The sequence below is a fragment of the Mobula hypostoma genome, chromosome 2 (genome assembly GCF_963921235.1).
Source record: "Mobula hypostoma chromosome 2, sMobHyp1.1, whole genome shotgun sequence".
NCBI classification, from domain to species: domain Eukaryota; kingdom Metazoa; phylum Chordata; class Chondrichthyes; order Myliobatiformes; family Myliobatidae; genus Mobula; species Mobula hypostoma.
The window spans coordinates 117,978,294-118,002,437 of record NC_086098.1 but is presented as its reverse complement, the minus strand read 5'-3'; the positions used below and the strand labels follow the sequence as shown (position 1 = coordinate 118,002,437).

The following is a 24,144-nucleotide window of genomic DNA, read 5'->3' as shown; positions in this document are numbered from 1 at the left end:
TGTCCTTGAACACTACTGCCATTTGGTTGACACTGGTTTTCAGTGCCCTGCCATACATCATTGGGACCTGACGCCTTCCAAGGGTTCATCTTCTTGAAAGATGTTCTGGCAGGATGATGGTCATTAGTTTGACGCAGCATTGGCAGAGAGAGCTTCATTCTGAACTTCAAGATGGTGCCAGTGAACAACGTGACCTACCGTGATGTCCTGCAGACTGTTCACAAAACTATTTTTTCAAATGTGATTCCGCTATTTAGCTGCGTGTTATGGAAACTGTGATTTACATTTTGTTTTTGGGCTGATTGGGTGATCTGGCATTTTGCTGTCTCTGAGGGAGCTCAGTGAAGTTTGCAGCAGGGTGAGGCCTGGAGGCTTCAAAGCCTGGAGATGGGGCATGAGCCCATGAGCAATTGCATGGCTTCTCTCCGATTGAGGTGTCAGACAAGGTTGAAGTCAACAAGGACGAGAACGGAGGACAGGTGGGCATTCGGCACCATCTGTCTACGTTTGACCGGCCTTCCTCGCTCTCTCTCTCTCTCTCTCTCTCTCTCACTAGCTGCTGTCGCAGGAAGGTGCAGGAGTCTTGGGATCTTCATCTTAAGGATTAGTCACCAAAGTTGTGGACTCGTTTTGGGGGGTCTTTGAGGTTCATGTTTCACATGTTCCTGGATTCTGTTTTTTTTTAACGTAAACGCGAGGAATTCTGCAGATGCTGGAAATTCAAGCAACACACATCAAAGTTGCTGGTGAACGCAGCAGACCAGGCAGCATCTCTAGGAAGAGGTACAGTCGACGATTCGGGTCGAGATCCTTTGTCAGGACTAACTGAAGGAAGAGCTAGTAAGAGATTTGAATGTGGGAGGGGGAGGGGGAGATCCAAAATGCTAGGAGAAGACAGGAGGGGGAGGGATGGAGCCAAGAGCTGAACAGGTGATTGGCAAAAGGGATATGAGAGGATCATGGGACAGGAGGCCCAGGGAGAAGGAAAAGGGGGAGGGGGGGAAACCCAGAGGATGGGCAAGGGCTATAGTCAGAGGGACAGAGGGAGAAAAAGGAGAGAGAGAGAGAGAAAGAATGTGTGTATATAAATAAATAACGGATGGAGGACGAGGGGGAGGTGGGGCATTAGAGGAAGTTAAAGAAGTCAATGTTCATGCCATCAGGTTGGAGGCTACCCAGACGGAATATAAGGTGGTGTTCCTCCAACCTGAGTGTGGCTTCATCTTTACAGTAGAGGAGGCCATGGATAGACATATCAGAATGGGAATGGGATGTGGAATTAAAATGTGTGGCCACTGGGAGATCCTGCTTTCTCTAGTGGACAGAGCGTAGGTGTTCAGCAAAACAATCTCCCAGTCTGCGTCGGGTCTCACCTCCCTCCCCTTTCTAGATCTTTCTGTCTCTATCTCTGGAGACAGCTTATCTACTGATGTCTACTATAAGCCTACTGACTCTCACAGCTATCTGGACTATTCCTCTTCTCACCCTGTCTCTTGCAAAAATGCCATCCCCTTCTCGCAATTCCTCCGTCTCCGCCGCATCTGCTCTCAGGATGAGGCTTTTCACTCCAGGACGAGGGAGATGTCCTTTTTTAAAGAAAGGGGCTTCACTTCCTCCCCCATCAACTCTGCTCTCAAACGCATCTCCCCCATTTCACACGCATCTGCTCTCACTCCATCCTCCTGTCACCCCAGTAGGAATAGGGTTCTCCTGGTCCTCACCTACCACCCCACCAGCCTCCGGGTCCAACATATTATTCTCCGTAACTTCCGCCACCTCCAACGGGATCCCACCACTAAGCACATCTTTCCCTCCTCCCCCCCCCCCGCTTTCCGCAGGGAATGCTCCCTACGCAACTCCCTTGTCCATTTGTCGTCCCCCCCCATCCCTCCCCACTGATCTCCCTCCTGGCACTTATCCTTGTAAGCGGAACAAGTGCTACACGTGCCCTTACACTTCTTCCCTTACCACCATTCAGGGCCCCAAACAGTCCTTCCAGGTGAGGCGACACTTCACCTGTGAGTCGGCTGGGGTGATATACTGCATCCGGTGCTCCCGATGTGGCCTTCTATATATTGGTGAGACCCGACGAAGACTGGGAGAGAGTTTTGCTGAACACCTACGCTCTGTCCACCAGAGAAAGCAGGATCTCCCAGTGGCCACACATTTTAATTCCACGTCCCATTCCCATTCTGATATGTCTGTCCACGGCCTCCTCTACTGTAAAGATGAAGTCACACTCAGGTTGGAGGAACAACACCTTATATTCCCTCTGGTTAGCCTCCAACCTGATGGCATGAACATTGACTTCTCAAACTTCCGCTAATGCCCCACCTCCCCCTCATACCCCATCCGTTATTTATTTATTTTCATACATTTTTTTCTCTCTCTCTCCTTTTTCTCCCTCTGTCCCTCTGACTATACCCCTTGCCCATCCTCTGGGTTCCCTCCCACTTGTCTTTCTTCCCGTGCCTCCTGTCCCATGATCCTCTTATATCCCCTTTGCCAATCACCTGTCCAGCTCTTGGCTCCATCCCTCCCCCTCCAACTTTCAAATCTCTTACTAACTCTTCCTTCAGTTAGTCCTGACGAAGGGTCTCGACCCGAAACGTCGACTGTACCTCTTCCTAGAGATGCTGCCTGGATTCTGGTTACTCTTTTTTCTATTTTTGATTCGGAGCAGTCAATACGGACTGGGGGGCTTCAGCAAAGAATGGCCCTGTGGCCTGCCGTGGGTCAGCAGCACAGAACTGAAGGAAACTGAATACTATTGGTCTCCTGGTTTGATGTTTGATTTTCTGTGTCATCCGCTTTTTTTTTTACCGCTTGCATGTTGGGTGTTTGATGGTTTCTTGAATGGGTTCCTGTGTGTATGTGTATGTTCTGTGGATGCCTGCAGAAGGAAAAATCTCAAGTTGTGTTCTGTATATGTCTGGAGAGCAGAGAGGGACAAAGGAACCTTGGTACACGTCCAAGGATTTCTGAAACAAGTTCATTTTCGGAATGCATAGAAGTCTAGGGCATGTGGTAGTAACTGGTAGAACCCTGGAGAATATTGATGAACAAAGAGACTTTGGTGTACAAATCAATAGATCCCTGAAAGTGGCAGCATAAGTGAATAAGATGGTGAAGAAGGCATATGGAAAGCTGTCTGCATTGGACATGCTGTTAGAATATGATAGCTGGGTCACTATGTAACAGCTTTATGAAACGTAGGTTACATCATGCCTGAAAAGATGGTCACTACACTGCAGGAAGGATGTGATTGAACTGGAGAGGATGCAGATGAGATTCACTGATTTGTTGTCTGGATGCCTGGAATGGAGTGTTGTTAGAGACTGGATGGGTGGTGTATTTATTTATTTTGTTACCCTGAATGTGGAGAATACCATTAAATGAATTTAAAGTTGAGGTGTAAATTCTGCTGTGATTAGGCCAAGTTTAAATCAGTGGGTCGCTGGGCTAGAATAGCCTATTCCATGCTGTGTCTTTAAATAACTAAATAAAATCAATATCCTGGATGTCACCATTGAGCATGAGCAGGTCATAATCTGGATGTTCTATGACGTGTGTCTGACTTCCTGACACCCCAAAGCCTTTTCACCATCTCCAAGGCACAAGTCAGAAACATGATGGAATATTCTCCATGTGTGTGGATGAATTTAGTTCGAACAGCACTTGAAACATAGCTTCAACAGGATAAAGCAGCCGCTTAATTGGTATCCCATCCGTCATCCTGACACTAATTCTCCCCAGCAGTGCATAGTGTGCCATCAACAAAATGTACTGCAGGAGTACCTCATGTTGAAGGTAGCTGACCTATGGGAGTACCATCATCTGCAGCTTCTTTTTCAAGTTGCACACCATCGTGACCTAGAAATAATTTGCCAGTCATTCATCTTCACTGGATTTAAATCCTGAAAATTCCTCTCCTAAGGCAGTATTGGAGTACCTTCACCAGAGGGACTGCCAGAATGGTGGTCATGGTAAGTTAGGGGTAGCCAACAAATAGTAGATTTTCCAGCATTCTTTACATCCTAAACTAAATTAAATGAGAAAATTATGTTGTAATATCATGTGCCTAATTCATCACTTGAAATTGCTCCCACATTTGCCTCTGGTAACAATAGAAATTGGCAGACTTGATTGGCTAAATGGCTTAATTCTGCTCCTACGTCCTAAGTCTCAATCTCTACGTAAAAATCGTTTGTTAAATACACCCACCTTTGGCTGGGTGATTCTGGACTGGCTGTTCTGTTTAAATTTGCTTTTCATTACTGCTGTTTTGTGCATTTTACAATATTTACTCCTAAATATTTGAGTAAAATATTGTCTGTACAATTGTGCAATTTATTTTGTGAAACTGAACAGATGAGTTGATTTTTTTCAATTAATTTTTTTTCTTAATCCCAACACTTTTTAAAAAGTGTTTTCTTATTCCGCAGATGCACAAGCCCACGAGAGAGAAGAGCTGTTTGTTCAGAAGTTACGACAATGCTGTGTTCTTTTTGACTTTGTCTCTGACCCTCTCAGTGACCTTAAATACAAAGAAGTGAAAAGAGCAGGTTTGAACGAGATGGTGGAATACATAACCCACAACCGGGATGTGATCACAGAAGCTATTTACCCAGAGGCTGTTATTATGGTAAGCTTACATGAATTTGTTTCGTATACAGAGTAGGAAAAACCAGACTAACACACTTTTGCTATTCTAATTAATATTTTACAGGTGCCCCCCCCCCCCCCCGTTTTCCGAACATTTGCTTTACGACACCCGGCTGTTACGAAAGACCTACATTAGTTACCTGTTTTCGCTAACAAGGTGTTTTTACTGTTATGAAAAAAGGCAGCGCATGCCCCGAGCAGCCAAGCTCCTCCCCCAGAACTGCATTCTAGCCGCCGTTGCTTAAACATGTGCCTTATCTCGATTTATTTTGTGCATCTGTTAGCATGATGAGTTCTAAGGTATCAGAAAAGCCTAAAAGAGCTTGTGAGGGTGTTACACTTAGTGGTAAGGGTGTTACACTTAGACATAATTAAGCATTTCGATCGTGGTGAACAAAGTAAGGGCGTTATCCGCACGTTGAACTTGCATGCGTCCACCATTCGCACTATTTATACGCAGAGAGAGAATCCTGAAAGCTGCAAATGTTACTGTTGGTTCTGCTCATAGCAAAGTGGTCTCTCTTAGTCGGCATCCAATAATAGATAAAATGGAAAGGCTATTGCTTGAGTGGATTGATGGGTGTACAAAGCATGGTGTTCCCTTAAGTTTTCTTCTACTTAAGGAGAAATCAGTCAGTCTTTTTAATAAGCTGAAACAGAAAGCACTGGACAATGGTGATGAAAGTGTTGCAAAAGTGGAATTTAAAGGTAGTCATGAGTGGTTTGATCGGTTTCTGAGGCGAGGGCAGCTTCATAGTTTAAGCAGTGGTCCCCAACCTCCAGGCTGTGAAGAATGCAGTGGTAATCGGAACGCACCCAGCACATCTTTAAGAAAAAAGCCGAAATAAACAAGCTAATTAATTAGGTGCCACCTGGCAAGTAAATGTCGGCCCAGATCAGAGGCAGTTGCGGATTGCATCAGGTGCTTATTTGTATAAGCAAGTGTTTAACTGTGACAAAACTGCAATTTATTGGAGTCTTTCTGATTCCGGTAAGTGAAAGTACACTGTACATACATTATTTCTACTTTATATAGGCTGTGTATTTTTATGTGTTGCTTGGTATAATTTGGCAGCTTCATAGCTGAAAGGTCACTGGAGAGAATATTTCTGCCGCAAGCACTTCCGCGAGATTTTTGCTATGCTGGACAGTGCTGCGGAAAAGTATTTCTACTTTATATAGGCTGTGTATTTATCATATCATTCCTGCTTTTACTATATGTTACTGTTATTTTAGGTTTTATGTATTATTTGGCATGATTTTGTAGGTTATTTTTTTGGGTCTGGGAACGCTCAGAAATTTTTCCCATATTAATAAATGGTAATTGCTTATTCACTTTACGACATTACGGTTCACGAACCGTTTCATAGGAACGCTCTACCTTCGGATAATGGGGGAAACCTGTATTTATTCTTCTCAGCTCTTTAGTAGCACTCCTGGTCAGTAGGTAGTGGATTCAGCTCTAACAAGAAGTGAGTCTGAAGAATTTTGACGGGTTATTTGGTGTGCTACAGAAGAGGTACTGTATTGTCTAAGGACAGTAAATTCATGGAAAGTTTCCAGACCAAGAAGAGACCATTCAGTCCACTTGTTCATGCCAGTGAAAATAAGCTACAAATGCCCAAATTGCAGACATACAATTGTACAAAGGAACTTCCATTGGATTCCAGATTACCTGCCTTTCTGTCACCCAGTAATTCTTTATGCTGCCTCAGTGCAGCTGTGCTGTCACCTGCTGGACTGTGCTGTCTGTGAAACACTCAGCTTTGTAAATGGACTACAGTGACATCAACTCTTGCTCAAGCACTAAGTCTGTTGTAACTGACTATGCTTTTTACTCAACCAACACACATCAAAGTTGCTGGTGAACGCAGCAGGGAGGGTCTCGGCCTGAAACGTCGACTGCACCTCTTCCTAGAGATGCTGCCTGGCCTGCTGCGTTCACCAGCAACTTTGATGTGTGTTGCTTGAATTTCCAGCATCTGCAGAATTCCTGTTGTATGCTTTTTACTCTTCAGGTTTTTGAAAATGGTGCAAAATGTGAACTCCACAAACAAGGTATTCTGCCATGCCTGCATTTGCTTTTTCCTGAGATGTGAATGAAGCAACAAAGCTGAATCTCTTTCTTTGGATTTTCATACTCTGTAGAAGCAGTACCCTGTAAAGTTCCACCAAGTCCCCCTATACTTACACAAGATAAAATTCTAAGACTTGATTCCATTCCCATTAACAAATTCCAGCTAAAATAAAAATAATGATGGTTAGGTTTGTACATTATGTCAGGTGGCATCTGCAGAAAGAGAAGTCGTGTTCATGTTTGGTTCAAAATCCTTTGGTCAGAACTGAGAAAGAGAAAATGTGTGTTTGAACATGGAGAGGATGGGAGAAGAATAGTTAGGACAAGGAGAATGTATCTTTGAGAAGGTGAGGCTCGAATCATTGTGGGAATGAGTTGTAAAAACAGACCATCTGATTGTTGGTTGAGTGGAGACAGTTCGAGAGCAAGGACAGTTTTAACATAATAGATTATTGATCCTGAGTGAAAATTAGCCAGATCTGGCATGCACTGAAGAGGTAAGGTATCTGAATATGAAGCGTTGAATCCAGAAAACCTCTAGTTTGCAATTAGATGATAAAATGCTGAAGCTTGACCTTGTATTAGGCTTCATTGGAACTGTGTAAAGGACAGTGAAGGTGCTGGAATTATTAAATAAACTCTGGATGGGATCTGGTTATCTGGTCAATGAGTGAATATAGAAATGCAGAGGAAGAAGAATTTGGCAAGTCAGGCCTGACGGATGTGTCCATTCCAGAGAGGGTTGCGAGGGTTGGGGTGGGGAGGAGATGAGGATATTATAGGGGCATTAGAACCGCGTCTGTCCTTTGTTTCACGGAACCCTGGTTACCCCCTTCTGTACCAGATGCAGCAATTCAGATCGACAGGTTTATGATACACCGTCAGGATAGATCTATAAAGTCCCTCAAAAGCAGAGTGGAGGAGTTTGCCTCATGATCAACTCTTGGTGCACAAATATATCAGTGCTGTCCCAATTCTGCTCACCAGACCTGGAATATCTAACAGTTAAGTGCGGTCCTTTTTACGTACCACAGGAGATCTCTGGGGTCATTTTGGTAGCAGTATACATTCCACCTCAGGCCAGTGTCATTCAGGCTTTAGATGATCTGAGCAATGGGATCAACATGCACAAAACAGTGCGCCCTAATGCCTTCATCATCATTTTGGGGGATTTTAATCAGGCCAGTCTGGAAAAAAAAAATCACTAAGCAACTACCATCAACAGATCACTTGCCATATCAGAGGAAATAACACAGCGGAGCATCAAGAATGCCTACTATGCTATTCCACTCCCTCACTTCGGGAAGTCTGATCACCTGGCTGTACTTCTACTCCCTGAGTATAGGCAGAGACTGAAGACTGCAGCACCAGTAGTGAGGACCAAGAAGGTGAGGACAAGGGAAGCACAGGAGTGCCTAAAGGACTGCTTTGAATCAGTGGACTGGATTGTATTCAGGGATTCATCTTCAAACCTGGATGAGTATACTGCATTTGCTGCCGACTTCATTAAAACCTGTGATGAGTGTGTGCCTACAAAGGCTTACTGTACAATCCCAAACCAAAAGCTGTGGATAAATCAGGAGGTACGTCGTCTGCTGAAGGCTAGATCTGTGGCATTCAAATCCAGCAAACCAGGCCTGTACCAGAAAACCAGGTATGATTTGCGGAGGGCTATTTCAAGGGCGAAGAGACAAATGCGAACGAGGGAGGTTGGAGGCAACATCGGATGCACGACAATTCTGGCAGGGCTTCCAAGACATTACTTCCTACAAAGCGAAACCCAATAGCATGAATGGCAGCAATGCTTCACCACCAGATGAACTCGACACCTTCCATGCCCACTTTGAAGGGGAGAATACAGCTACAGCTGAGAAGATCCCTGCTGCACCTGATGACCCTGTGATCTCTGTCTCAGAGGCCAATGTTAGGCTGTCTTTAGAGAGAGTGAACCCTCACAAGGTGGCATGTCCCGATGGAGTACCTGGTAAGTCTCTGAAACCTGTGCCAACCAACTGGCGGGAGTATTCAAGGTCATTTTCAACCTCAGTGCTACGGGCGGAAGTTCCCACTTGCTTCAAAAAGGCAACAATTATACCAGTGCCTAAGGAAAATAAGGTGAGCTGCCTTAATGACTATCGCCTGGTAAGACTCAATCTGCGGTGATTAAATGCTTTGAGAGGTTGATCATAACTAGACTGAACTCCTGCCTCAGCAAGGACCTGAACCCATTGCAATTTGCCTATCGCCACAATAAGTAGATGGCAGATGCAATCTCATTGGCTCTCCATGTGGCCTTAGACCTCCTGGACAACACAAGCACCAATGTCAGGATGCTGTTCATCGACTATAGCTCAGCATTTAAGATCATCATTCCCACAATCCTGATTGAGAAGTTGCAGAACCTGGGTCTCTGTACCTCCCTCTGCAATTGGATCCTCGACTTCCTAACCGGAAGACCACAGTCTGTGCAGATTGGTGATAACATATCCTCCTTGCTGACTATCAACAACCTCGGGTGTGTGCTTAGCTCACTGCTCTACTCTCTATGTACACATGACTCTGTCTAGGCATAGCTCAAATACCATCTATAAATTTGCTGATAATACAACCATTGTTGGTAGAATCTCAGGTGGTGACAAGAGAGCATGCAGGAGTGAGATACTCCAACTAGTGGAGTGGTGTCACAGCAACAACCTGGCACTCAACGTCAGTAAGACAAAAGAGCTGATTGTGGACTTCAGGAAGGGTAAGCCAAAGGAACACATACCAATCCTCACAGAGGGATCAGAAGTGGAGAGAGTGAGCAGCTTCAAGCTCCTGGGTGTCAAGATCTTTGAGGATCTGACCTGGTCCCGACATATTGATGCAGTTATAAAGAAGGCAAGACAGCAGCTGTACTTTATTAGGAGTTTGAAGAGATTTGGTATGTCAACAAATACACTCAAAAACTTCTATAGATGTACCAAGGAGAGCTTTCTGACAGGCTGCAGCACTGTCTGGTATGGTGGGGGGATGGGCTACTGCACAGGACTGAAAGAAGCTGCAGAGGGTTGTAAATTTAGTCGGCTCCATCTTGCATACTAGCCTACAAAATACCCAGGACATCTTCAAGGATCAGTGTCTCAGAAAGGCAGCGTCCATTATTAAGGACCACTAGCACCCAGGGCATGCCCTTTTCTCACTGTTACCATCATGTAGGAGGTACAGAAGCCTGAAGACACACACTCAGTGATTCAGGAACAGCTTCTTCCCCTCTGCCATTCGATTCCTAAATGGACATTGAACCCTTGGACACGACCTCACTTTTTTGAAATATACAGGGTTTCTGTTTTTTGAATGATTTTTAATGTATTCAATATACATATACTGTAATTGATTTACTTATTAATTTTTTTATTTTGTTTTTTCCTTCTATATTACGTATTGGATTGAACTGTTCCAAATTTCACATCACGTGCCAATGATAGTAAACCTGATTCTGAAATGAGCCAATATCACAGATAGACAGTAAAGTTATCTGAAGTTGTCAAATCCATTTTTGGTGAAAGACTGCAATGTTGCCAGAATAAAGGTCAGGTACTGTTCCTTAACCTTGTTTTGGGCTTCAGAGTAAGAGTGCAGTGTGGTCCCAAATCAATCTGTTGATACCTTAACTCCACGAATATTCCCATTTACTAGTTGACCAGAGGTGAACCAGGTGAAAGTAAGAGATGTATGGAAATCGAACAACTTGTTCATTTGTTCTAATTGAACAAGTACAGGAAGCAGCAGTAGTATAGACATCAGTGTACCAAAAGGGGGCAATTGCTGATTAGGACTGAACCAACAACCCTTTCCTGTATCCCATAGAGAATTCAATAACTTGTTTCATTATCAGCACTTCAGAAGTTTTACATGAGAATGAGCCAAAAAGATATTGCTAGAGGAGAGAGGTTGGTTGGGTCTCTGTACAGAAAAGATTCAAATGGCCCTCTGGCCATCCTTCTGTGGGTTGGAGATGTGCATGGTGAAAATGAGTTATTTGTATTGCGAAAAATATCAAAGTGGCAAAGGACATCAGGTGTTATACGTATACTTGAAAATGGGAGAAAGAATAGTCAAGGTAACAAGAAATAAGTTTTGTGGGATAGGATGCAAGGAGCCATTGGGGAGGAGGCAGAATTGAGCAGAGTCTGAGATTGGAAAAATGAGTCTAGAGGCTGCAGAGGGGAGATCTCCAGATGAAATGTGACCATTGACTGTCTTGGAGGTATTGGTCTGATGTTACGAGGTCGTCAAGGTCCAATGAGATATTTGAGGTATCTGTGAGCTTACAGGCCCATTCATTGACATTGGATTGATAGCATTGTAGGGCTCGTCATTAGTACAGTGCTAAATGTTCAGTGTAGAATTAGATTGGAGGTGAAATGAAATAGATAAATTGAGACAGCCAGCATATTGTTGGTAGCATAGACTGCAGTGTCAGAGGGGAGGGGCAGGAATCCATGGGACCAGGCACGTAGATGATGGGATAAGGTTCCACAATCTGAGGTAAAGATTCACGGTCAAAGAAATAGACACAGAAGAAAAGCTCAGCATCATGTTGGGCTTTACATTTACGTAGATATAGATATAAGGCGATGAAGTGAATGCGTCTGAGGACCGATTGTTCAAGATCAAAGTGGGGAAGGTCAGAATGGAAACTTGACAAGGGGTGGGACTTGGAGCAGAGATGGGGTCAGGAATAGGAGGGAGAGAAAGGGCTGGAGAACTTTCCATGTATGCTATTTGTTGTAACTACTCCTTTCAAGACGCATAGTTTGTCTGCAAGTGAAACACCTCTAGAAATGGACTCCATTTGCTTGTCATAGACTTTATTTCCAGGAATAGTTTTGTTGATCTGTATGCTTTTATTCTCTCTGATTGCTTATGTTTTTATCCCACTGAGATGCATTTTTATGCATGCTTGGCACCAAGATTCCTTTGGATTAAAGAACATGTCTTACAAGGAAAGGCTGATTCTCCTGCTTGGAGCGAAGGAGGATAAGAAGTGGATAAGATAATAAGAGGCATAGATAGACTGGGTAGCCAGCAACTTTTTCACTGGGTGCAAGTGGATAATACGTGGTGACTGGAGCAAAGTATAGGCAGGATGTTAGAAGTACAGTACTGTACAAAATTAGGTACATATTAAAAAAAAATTCTGTAAAGATACTCTCAACTAATGAAATGGAAATTTCTAAATATCAAAAAATTACTATAAAGAGTAGTAAACTTAAAGACTAAATGAAATCAATATTTGGTATGCCTTTAAAACTGCATCAGTTCTCTTGGGTACACTGTCGTTCAGTTTTATAAGAAAATCAGTTAGTAGGTTGTTCCACGAATCTGGGAGAACTTGCCACAGTTCTCCTGCGTGCTTTGGCTGTGTCATTTGCTTCTGTCTCTCCAGGTAATCCCAGACACCCTCGATGATGTTGAGAGCAGGGCTCTGTGGAGGCCAAACCATCTGATGCAGAACTCCTTGTTCTTTTTGCTGAAGATAGTTCTTTATGACCTTGTCTGTGTGACTGGGGTCATTGTCCTGCTGCAGAATTAGGTTGTGTCCAATTCGATGCCTCTCCAGTATTACATGATGGATAAGAATCTGCTTTTATTTCTCAACATTGAGGATTCCATTAATTCTGACCAGATCACAAACTCCACTTGTAGAAATGCAGCTCTGAACTGCGGTAAACCTTCACCATGCCTCATTGTTGGCTGCAGGCAGTCATCCATTTTGTGCTCTCCAGCTTTTCTACAGACAAACAGCCTCCTGTTTGAACCAAAAATTTCAAATTTTGACTCAGCAGTCAGTCCAGAGTACTTGCTGACATTATTCAGTGCCAAGTCCTTGTGTTTTTTTAAGTAGATGAGTCTCTTGACCTTGTTTGCACTTTGGAGGAATGGCTTTTTGGCAGCAACTCTTCCATGAAGACCACTTCTGATGAGGCTTCTCTGGACTGTAGAAGGGTGTACTTCATTTCTGTGAATTCAGAGCTGATAGCAGTGCTGGACTTCTGGTTTGGAAATTTGCGTACAATTTCCATGGCTGACCACTGTATTTCCTGTCCTCAACCTTGCCTGTTTCTTCATGCTTCTTCAGAGCAGCCTGGACAACTCATCTTGAAACTTCAGTCTGCCACAAAATTTCTGCTTGGGAGAAACCTTGCTGATGCAGGATGACCACCTTGTGTCTTGTTATGCTCACTCTTGCCATGGTGTAAGAGTTGATCATTTGAAGGTTACACTGTCACATCTGCAACAACCCTCACCTTTTAGTTTGGTAATCCTTCACCAAGTCTGATTTCTTCTACACCCATTTCTGTTTCAGTTAATCAGTTTAGTGCATTCATTTTATGTCGTTGATCATTTGCACCTGTTTGTTATCTTTGTTTAATCATGCACTGGTCTGTATACCTACAAAGTAACCAAGTTTTTATTTGAAAAGTTATCTATTACTTAATATGTTACTCTCTTTAATGAATACAAAAATTTCCTCTTAATATCTAATGCTTTGGAAAATGAATGTTTGGAAATCTAAAATTTGCACTTCTCTACTGATAGACTAATGCAGAAAACAAAAAATAAACATCTAAAGCAACAATCATATTTTAAAACTCTAGAGTGCCTAAGACTTTTGCAGAGTAATATAGGTTTCTTACACAAAGTGGGTGGGTGCTTGGAACACATTAAGTATATTTAAGAAGACTCTTAGGTATGCATATGGATGAAAGAAGAAGATTGCTATGTGGGAGGGAAATGATAGATTGGCACATCATGAAGACTTGTACAATGCTGTACTGTTCTGTGTTCTTACTAGCTAGCTCTCCCAGAATCCTGTCCTACAGAAATTACTCTACTTCCTTACAATTTTACCTTGCTAGCTGGAAAGTTTGTACCTCTGCCCAGATTGTGTCAGTACTGTTTGAACCTGTCACTGCCTCCTGTACTCTCACTTCTCTGTAGTGTCTCTCCAGTGATTTCTTGCTCAATTGAGAAACAAATGGTTGACCAAAAATTGTCTTGGGTCTTATTGCATTGTTACGTTCTGAGATGTGTTGTAATAAATTGTAACATGTTTTTGTACACAGTTTATCAAATACAGAAGGAATTTAAAACTAATCAGCTTTGTGTTGTTTGTTTTAAATTACAAATAGTAAGGGATTGCAATTTTTTAAAGTTAGTAAATGTTGGCGTTCTCGCATGTGAATTTTGCCCTATCTGAATTATCCACTTATGGCATTGATTACTTGCTGATGTAATTACATCTTTAACGATAAAATATTTATGTTCTCAGTTTTCAATAAACCTATTCAGGACATTGCCACCTTCATCTAACCCCACCGGGGCTGAATTTGATCCTGAGGAAGATGAGCCCACACTTGAGGCTGCATGGCCACATCTGCAGGTAAGTTGCACCTCTGAGGAAGTTAGTGGAGGTTAGGTGTGTTTGACATTTCTGATTGTGGAGTGGGGAAGAGTTTGTGAAGCTGTGAGAGGATACGGTTGCCTAGAATCCAGAAATCAACAGTAAAGTTTGCCTCAGTTGTAGGATACCAGCATTTACATTGATACCTTCCTTGTTTGATTTTATTATCCTTTTCACATCAATGTTCAGCATTGATCTTGTTAGAAAGGAGCACTTGTGTTCACAAACTCTGATCTGAAGAAAGTGGTCTTTTCTTGACAGTTGTGTCCTACTATGCAGAAAAACCTAATCATAGAAATTTACGGTACAGAAGAACCTTTTATCTGTTGTCTGGTAAATTGATTTATTATCATCTGTACCAAGGTACAGTGAAAAGCTGTTTTGCTTGTTATCCATACAGATCTTTTCATCACACCAGGAAAGGAAAAGCGTGCTACAGTTGTAGACAAGGTATGAGTCAGGCAGATAATAGGTGTAAGGCCATAATGAGGTAGATTGTGAGATAAAGGGTCCATATTATTGCACACGGGACCTGTTCAATGGTCAATGGATAGAAGCTGTCCTTGGGCCCGGTGGTATGCGGTTTCAGGCTTTTGCATATTCTGTCCACTTGGGGCAGGTGTCTTTCAGATTCATTTATTTATCACAAATACTTTGAAACATACACTGCAGTGTATTGTTTGCATTAACAATCAACACAACCCAAGGATATGCTGGGGACAGCCCACAAGAACTGCCACACATTCAGGCACCAATATAGCATGCCCACCATGTTCAGCTGAACAACGCAAGCACGCAAGCAACAACAACAAAACGAGTCCCTTTCCTTCCTCCCTCCCTCCCTCCCTCCCTCCCACCCACCCACTCAGACACTCACAGTCCTCCAGTTGGGCCTCTGACTTCCCCAGTAAGCTTGCAGGCCCAGAGTTTCTGCCTTGGCTTCTGGACTTTCAATTAATCTTTGGTTTTCAATCTTCGCTATCAACCCCAAAACTCTTAGATTCTGGGATCCTGAACTCCAGGACTCAATAAACACCAAACAACTGAATCCTGAACTCCAGTCCTCAAATGGCAGACTTTGGTGTACTTGTTGGGTCGTTGTTGCGGGGGGGGGGAGAATCAACAGCCCTCGTGCCTCCTTCCTTTGATCCCAGCACCCGCTGAATTGGCTGGGCCACTAGCTCTTAGATTAAAGGAACTACAGAGATATTTGAGAGGAGGTGACCAAAAGTGATTAGATGGGAACAGTAGCAGAGATGATGGCAGAACAACACTGGCTGGAGTTTCTGGGAGCAATTTGGAAGGTGTGGGATAGATATATCGCAAAGAAGTATTCTAAAGGGAGGATGAGGCAACTGTGGCTGACAAGGGATGCAAAGACGCAAAAGAGAGGACATATAATGTAACAAAATTAATTGGAAGTTCGAGGATTGGGAAACTTTTAAAAACCAACAGAAGGCAACTAAAGGGTCTCAGCCCGAAACATTGATATACTCTTTTCCATTGATGCTGCCTGGCCTGCTGAGTTCCTCCAGCATTTTGTGTGTTGCTTGGATTTCCAGCATCTGCAGATTTTCTCTTGTTTGTGAGAAGACAACTAAAAATGGCATAAGAAGAGATAAGTCCCTTCATTTGTACTGAAAAATAGCTGGAAGATTGCCAGTATAAAGAGATGAGGGAAAAGGGTGAAGTCAGAGCTCACTTCACCCTTTCTCCTTGTCTCTTTGATGTAAAATAAAAATATCACAATGGTGAGAGACATCTTGGTGCCCTGGTGCATGATTTGCAAAAGATTAGTATGCAAATACAACCAATAATGAGGAAAGCTTATAGTGTTATGATTTTGGAAGTCCTAGAGAAGGTGTAAAGAAAATTTATCAAAAAGCTGCCTAAATCAGAGTATATCTAATGAAAGGTTGAGCAAGCTAAGGCATTTCTCTCTGGAGTGAAGAAGCATGAGAGGCAACTTGATAGAGGTGTATAAGATGGAGGCATAGTAAGGGTTGGGTAGCCAGTGACATTTTCCCAAGGCAACATCAGTTAATATGAGAGGGCATATTTTTAAGATGATTGAAAGAATGTACAGGGGGCATGTCAAAGGTAGATTTGTGTTTTTTTTTTTAATGCACACAGTGGTGGGTGCATGGAACATGCTGCCAGCATTAGTAAAGGCAGATACTTTAAGGCCATTTAAGAGACTCTTGGATAGGCACATGAATGAAAGAAAAATGAAGGACTGTGGGGGGGGAGGGGTTAAATTCATCTTGGAGAAGGTTAAAATACTGGCAAAACATTGTCGGCTGAAGGACAATGTTAGTCTGAAGGAATACAGAACTAGGGAGCTGTTTCGTGAGATGTAGGAAGCCAGGTCCTCAAGTCTACCCACCATTCCATATGATCATGGCTGATCAATATTAACTCAACCTTTCTTCTGTGTTAGTTCCCTGCACCCTTCATTTAACGATTTTCCAAGTACATACCTATCTCCACCTTAAATACAGTGTTCTCCACCATCCTTGAGTCAGGGAATTCCAGAGATGACTACCCTCTGAGAAAATAAATTTCTACATACCTTAGTTTTAGGTCACTGGTCTCTTATTTTGCTGCCTTGTTCTTGACTCCTCCACTAATTTGAACAAGGTCACTCCTCATTCTTCTAAATATCAAGGCATACAAAGCCAAAATGCCCTGCTCTTCATGATAGGACAACCTTTTTATCCAATGAATTAGCTTGGCAAATCACACTTATTCTGCCTCTAATGCTACAATATCTGTGTGACGAAGGCTCGTCACTGACTATGGACAGCACATGACACTCTCGGTAAAACACTCATCCCCAGCAGTAATAGTGACTGGGTCTGAACCAGAGCTGCTGCACAGAGCTGTCTCATATAGAGGCAGCAGCAACCTGCACAAGTGTGCTGATGATGGAGGATACCATCTTTAATTGGATAATTGAATTAATTAGCTTTTGGTTGGTCTAGTGGGAGGGGCTTAGCAGTTATAAGCCTCAGGTTACCAAGGCTTTGGAGTTAGTTTTCTTTTGTGTCTAGTCTGAGGGTGGCTATATATATATATTGCTTTTTTCCAGTTTTTGCCTTGCTTTGAGGTAAATAAAAGCACCTCAATCTAGTTTTGTGACTCAAGCCATCTTGTTACTTAAACAATTGACCCATAGTTTTTTGTGACAATCTGTTTTTCAAACAAAGGGCCAAAGCTCTGCACAGCATTCCAGATGTGAACTCACCAACCCTCTATACAACTGTAACAAAACTCCCTGTACTTAAACTCCAACTGCTTTGCATTGAAGGCCAACATACCATTTGCTTCCTTCCAACTTTAGACATGTCTAACTTATACATGCACAAAAAATCTTAGATCTATCTGAAATACATTCTTTTGTAGGCAATCTTGTTTATGTAATTGCCTTTTGATTCCTTCTACCCACATTAAACTCTATTCACTAGATTTTCATCCAATCATTCAATCTTTTTCTTTTCATCACAATATTCCCTTCCACCTATGAAGTTGTATCGGGCATTAATAAGCCCATATCTAGGTCATATGTACAGTATTAGTGTCTTTATTAAGGGAAATATTCAAAGGTCTATCAAGCTTATGACCAAGCTTGGTGAGTTGCGCTTATACTCACTGAAGAGAGTAGGGGGTTATTGAAGGATGCAAGATCCTGCAGAGTCTTAACAAGGTGGATCTGGAAAAGGTATTGCCTCTTATGAACTAGAGTAAGACCACAGGTCACTGAGAAAATAGGTTGTCCATTCAAGCTAGAAGGGATTTTTTTTTTGTCAAATGGTGTTGAGTCTTTGTATCGCTTTCTTTAAAGTGCTGTGAAAGCAGACTCTTTGATTATTTTTAAGTTGAAGACGATATATTGAATAGCAAGTGAATAGCAGCTATAACCTTATTAAATTCCAGAGCAGGCTCAAAAGTCAAGTTAACTACCTCTGTTTCTCATTCATATTTATACACTTAAACAATGGAAAGCTCAATTTGTATTAATTCTTGCTCATCTTTCCAGCTTGTCTATGAATTTTTCCTGCGATTCCTTGAGTGTGCTGACTTCCAACCAAATATAGCCAAGAAGTATGTCGACCAGAAATTTGTCCTGTCGGTGAGTATGCCCACCACCTGGAACAAAGAAGCAAAATTTAGCTTGGTGGTGGGTGGTCATGCCATTTTCTATGCCTCCTTTTGCAAGTGGCACGCTGGCAATTGGGACCAACTACTGGTTGTTCTGGAGCTACAGTGCCTATAAAAAGTATTCATCCCCCCTTGGAAGTTTTCATGTTTATTGTTCTACAACATTGAATCACGCTGATGAACAGAAAAGACTCGTGTTAAAATGAAAACAGATCACTACAAAGTGATCTAAATTAATTACAACTATAAAACACCAAATAATTTAATAAGTATTCACCACCTTTAATGTGACAGCCCAAATCATCACTGGTGCAGCCAAATGGTTTTAGAAGCCACATAATTAGTTAATCTCTACACCTCCAAATGGAGAGTCGATGTGTTTCAATTGATTGTAGTAAAAATACACCTATATCTGGAAGGTCCAACTGCTGGTGAATCAGTATACTGGCAAAAAAACACTCCAAGCAACTCCATGAAAAGGTTATTGAAAAGCACAAGTCAGGAGATGGATACAAGAAAATTTCCTAGTCACTGAATATTCCTTAGAGTACAGTTAGTCAATCATCAAGAAATGGAAAGAATATGGCACAGCTGAATATCTACCTCAAGCAGGCTGTCCACAAAAATTGAGAGACAGCACAAGAAGGAGACTAGTGAGGGAGGCCACCAAGAGACCTGTGACAACTCTGGAGGAGTTATAAGTTTTAGCAGCTGAGATGGGAGAGACTGCACATACAGCAACTGTTACCCAGGTGCTTCACCAGTGGCAGCTTTATGGGAGCGTAGCAAAGAGAAAGCCACTACTGGGGGGAAAAAAATCATGAAATTTTAGCTAGAGTTCGCCAGAAGATGTGGGAGACTCTGATGTCAGCTGGAAGAAGGTTCTATGGTGTGATGAAACCAAAATTGAGTTTTTTGACCATCAAGACTAAACGCTGTGTTTGGCATAAGCCAAACACTACATCATCAAAAACACACCATCCCTCCCGTGTAGCATTTTGGTGGCTGCATCATTCTGTGGGGATGCTTCACTGCAGCAGGCCCTGGAAAGCTTGTGAAGATGGAAGATAGAATGAATGCAGCCAAATATAGGGAAATCCTAGTGGAGAACCTGATGCAGTCTGCAAGAAAACTGACTTGGGAGAAGATATGTTTTCCAGCAAGACATAACCCCAAGCATAAAGCTAAACAACAAAGTTAGATTAATGTCCTGGGGTGGATATTAGTCAGTCCAGATCTCAATCCAATTGAGAATTGAAAAGGGCTGTTCATTCATGATCCCCATGCAAACTGACAGCTTGAGCAGTTTTGTAAAGAAGAATAGGGGTAACAATTGCAGTGTTCTGATGTGCAATAGAGACCTATCCACACAGACTCAAGGCTATAATTGCTGTCAAGGGTGCACCTTCTAAATACTGACTTGGATGGGGTGAATAATTATGCAATCAATTATTTTGTGTTTAATAATTGTAATAAATTTAGACTAATTTGTAGAAATTTGTTTTCATTTTGACAAGAAAGAATCTTTTTCAGACTCAGGTTTATCACCGGCATGTGATGTGAAATTTGTTAACTTAGTAGTAACAGTTCAATGCAATATATAATCTAGAAAAAAAGTAGTAATAAATAAAATAAAACGTAATAAATAAGCAAATCAATTACGTATATTGAATAGATATTTTAAAAATGTGCCGAAACAGCACTGTATACTTTAAAAAAGTAAGGTAGTGTCCAAAGCTTCAATGTCCATTTAGAAATTGAATGGCAGAGGGGAAGAACCTGTACCTGAATCGCTGTGTGTGCCTTCAGGCTTCTGTATCTCCTACCTGATGGTAACAGTGCAAAAGGGGCATGCTTTCGGTCCTGTGCAGTTGCGCCCCCCCCCCTCCCCAAACCAGACGGTGATGCAGCCTGTCAGAATGCTCTCCACGGTGCAACTATAGAAGTTTTTGAGTGTATTTGTTGACGTGCAATATCTCTTCAAACTCCTGTTCAAACTGTTGATCCGTGTCAAAAAAGCCAAACTAAATCTACTGTGATTCAATACAATAAAACTTGAAAACTTCTGTTGGGGTGGGTGGGAGGGTGAATACTTTTTATAGGCACTGTACAACCTAATTTGCAGTGAGGAAATTAAGGCTATCTAGTAACCAGTAATAATATGAACTTAGCAAAAATCTGAGAATGAGGTACCCATCAAATCCAGTAATCCAGAAAATGTGCATTTATTGGAGATGTAAGATTGAGGACTGGGAGGGCTTAAAATTGAGTAGCAAAGAAGGAAAAATTGACAAGGGAAAAAATAAATACATTAGCAAGAAGGAAGGGAATGAGGGTAAACTTGGAAACAGTTAATGCATTTGGTTGATCTTTTGTCAGAATTGTCAGGATGAAGAACATTAATATTGGTCAAAAAAGGTTACTGGAAGAGCTGGTAGTTCCAAATTGATTCGAAAACAAAATGCAGTACTTCCATTTGGAGGGGCGGGGGGAGAGTGGAATGAGGATTTCCCATTCGGATGGCCTGGATTCAGGGACAGACGTTTGCTTACTAACCATGAACTGAAACATTTTGTACATGAGGTGAAACTAACTTCAGCACAAACCAAAATAATTTCAAAATGTTCTTCAAACTTAGGGCTTGATTTTTTTCAGTTGACATCAGATGCCTAAAAATTTTAAAGGATAATAAATCAAGCTATCATTAGAACAAGAGCTGAGCGAAATATTGTGTAGACAGTTACATTACACTTGAAAATACTGACAAATGTATATATATTGTTCATTAAGTGTACAAATCAGTCATAGGCATTGAGCTTCTTTCTCCCTTCCAGTTACTGGAATTGTTTGATAGTGAGGATCCAAGGGAGAGAGATTTCCTGAAGACAATTCTTCATAGAATCTATGGCAAGTTCCTGGGCTTGAGAGCTTACATCCGGAGACAAATCAATAATATATTTTACAGGTAATAGTTTGTGACTTTGATGTCAGAAGTGGTGAAGTGTTTTTATGGATAATAAAAATATCTACAAGGTACTTCAGTGTTCTGTAGGGTTTTTAATTTAAGGAAGAAATGTCCAGCTGGCCCCAGTAGGAAATAGGGGAAAACCAGGATGGTCTACGCTTCCGTATTAGAAACTCTCGATGGTGGAACGTTTGACTCATTGAGCCTTGTTTCCTTGAACACACCGAGACCCTGTTTCTCCTGTTACCAAGACCTGGTTTCCTGCATTCCCTTCAACATACTGGAGCCCACTGGAAAATCTGACTACCATGAAATATCTTTAAGAAATGATTTAGAATAGTACAAGTGTGAGGTGATGCATTTTGGAAGGACAAAATAAAAGGCTGAGTACAGGGTTAATGGTCGGTTACTTAAGAGTGTGGATGAACAAAGGGACCTTGGGGTTCAAATCCATACATCCCTCAAGGTCGCTGCACAGGTTGATAGGATAAATTAAGAAGGCCTATGGGATGCTAGGCTTTGTTAATAGGGGGATTGAGTTCAAGAGTAGAGAGGTCATGTTGCAACTCTACAAAGCTCTAGTGAGACCACACTTAGAGTATTGTGTTCAGTTCTGGTCACCTCATTATAGGAAGGATGTGGAAGCTATGGAGAGGGTGCAGAGGAGATTTACCAGGATGTTGTCTGGATTGGAAAACAAGTCTTATGAGGCAAGGTTAGCAGAGCTGGGACTTTTCTGTTTAGAGCATAGAAGGATGAGAGGGGACTTGATAGAGGTCTACAAGATTATGAGAGGCATAGATAGGGTGGATAGCCAGTACCTGTTTCCCAGGGCACAAATAGTAAACACCAGAGGGCATATGTACAAAGTTAAGGGAGGGAAGTTTAGGGGAGACATCAGGGGTAAGTTTTTCACACAGAGGGTTGTGGGTGCCTGGAATGACTTGCCAGGGAAGGTGGTGGAGGCTGAAACATTAGGGGTATTTAAGAGCCTCTTGGACAGGCACATGGATGAAAGAAAAATAGAGGGTTACAGGGTAGTGCGGGTTCAGTACTTTTTTTTAAAGAATATATGGGTTGGCGCAACGTCAAGGGCCGAAGGGCCTGTACTGTGCTGTAGTATTCTAGTGTCTAGAGTCATTAAAGGGAATAACATCCATTCGTCCTAAGATCCGCCAGTCACAAAGTTCCAAAGGTGCCAGATCATCAGAGGTTTACTGTATTCAAATTTCTGAATATGCTCTCGGAGAGTTTGTCAGGAACAATTTGAGCAATAACTAGAAAATGGTCATTGCAGAATAACTGGGGACTGGGATTGTTGGGTATCTCTTTGAAAGCACTGGCGTAGTGATTGGGGAATGGCTTTTTTGTGCTATATTTTGGTCTCGATGTAAAGTTGCAATTGGCAGGGAAGTCTTATGAACTCCAAATGTGTAGTGACTTCATACTTATCCTTCAGTGACTATTTGATGGCCCATGACCACCTCACTTGGGAATTAAGTAAAGTTTCAGCCTGTCTACTACTGAACTTCATAGACAAATTCTACCCAAGCAATGCACATGCTGGAACTGTGATCTCCTCTTTTTTTTGAGGCCAAGATATTGAAGTTTTGGTATATTTGCAGCAATGGTCTTTAGTCGGCTTTGGACTTTGAAACGTTTAATTATTGAGTCTTCAGTACATTCGGTAACATCCCCTCAAATCATCACACCTGTTGAGAAATAACAAGTGCAGCTTAGTGCATAACGTGTATGGATGGAAAGTTGCTTTTGTTTACTGGTTGTATTGGCTTTTTGTCCTTGATGGCTCTGAAAGAGATGCTTTGGGTACTCAGTGAATTAAACTAGGTTCTGATTGGCATTCCACATCTGTGATGGGTTATTCTTGATCATATTAATGTTCTGGCAAGTATATATTAGTGAAGCTTCCAAATCTCAAGATTTTCTGCAGATAAATTCAGTATTTCTCTGCCAATGTATGTGTCCTTGCCAAAAATTCATATGTATGTTTTCTATTAGAAGTAGAAATTTTCTTGTGAAACTGCGCCATTCAGCTTCCACCAGTGACTCCATCCCTTCTTGCTGAATTCTTGCTCATTCTATCTTTTTGGAACTCAAAGTTTGATTTAATCTAGACTCTTTCCACCCTCTTCTACCTAATTGAACCCTGGTGTCTCTGCATGCATATCTGCTTAGATGCTGGATACAAGGCTGACCACATTGTATCTGTGTTGCCTCTGCCCTTAGTTACAGGAGTTTTTAATTTTGGTAGTCTGAGATAACCTGTAATTTTTGTGGGGTTTTAGCATTAATAAACAAAATGGTCTGCGATTAATTGGATAGAGTTTTCAAAACCAGCTGAGACATGTGAATTGATGAACCTTTTCCTGTGCTGATTTCTCATTCTGTAGTTTTTAATGTCTTTATTTAGGTTTATTTATGAAACAGAACATCATAATGGAATTGCGGAGCTTCTAGAAATTTTGGGCAGGTGAGTGGTGTTTTATTCAACTCCTTTTCTTATGTGTTTGTATAAATGGGTGAACCGAAACAGTTGTCCTCTTTAACTTATGGCACGCCATATCGAAACCAAACTTTTGGAAACTACAAGGAAATTCTCTCAGTTAGGTTTTGGTGACTCCATTGCCATTTTTTAAAAGCAGCCATTTTATATCAGAAACTATAATATTGATATACTCAGCATTTTTAGAGAGAGAAAGTTAATATTTCAGGTGAATGACCTTGATTCAGAATGAGACATAGCTATCAAACAAGTATATTTAACGTTACAGAGAAGGCAAAGGGATGGAGAGAACAAAGTGAATG

At 41.9% G+C, this 24,144-nt stretch overlaps 1 protein-coding gene across 2 annotated transcripts in view; it reads left to right on the top strand.

Moving 5' to 3' along the window:
* The window catches only part of ppp2r5d (protein phosphatase 2, regulatory subunit B', delta), a 124,347-nt gene that overhangs the window by 55,610 nt on the left and 44,593 nt on the right, over positions 1-24,144 (top strand). For both annotated transcript variants that reach the window (XM_063040525.1, XM_063040526.1), the window contains 5 exons: positions 4,446-4,645; positions 14,061-14,171; positions 18,232-18,324; positions 21,188-21,318; positions 23,750-23,809. In XM_063040525.1, coding sequence (XP_062896595.1) covers positions 4,446-4,645; positions 14,061-14,171; positions 18,232-18,324; positions 21,188-21,318; positions 23,750-23,809 — 595 coding nt within the window. The remainder of the gene's footprint in view (positions 1-4,445; positions 4,646-14,060; positions 14,172-18,231; positions 18,325-21,187; positions 21,319-23,749; positions 23,810-24,144) is intronic.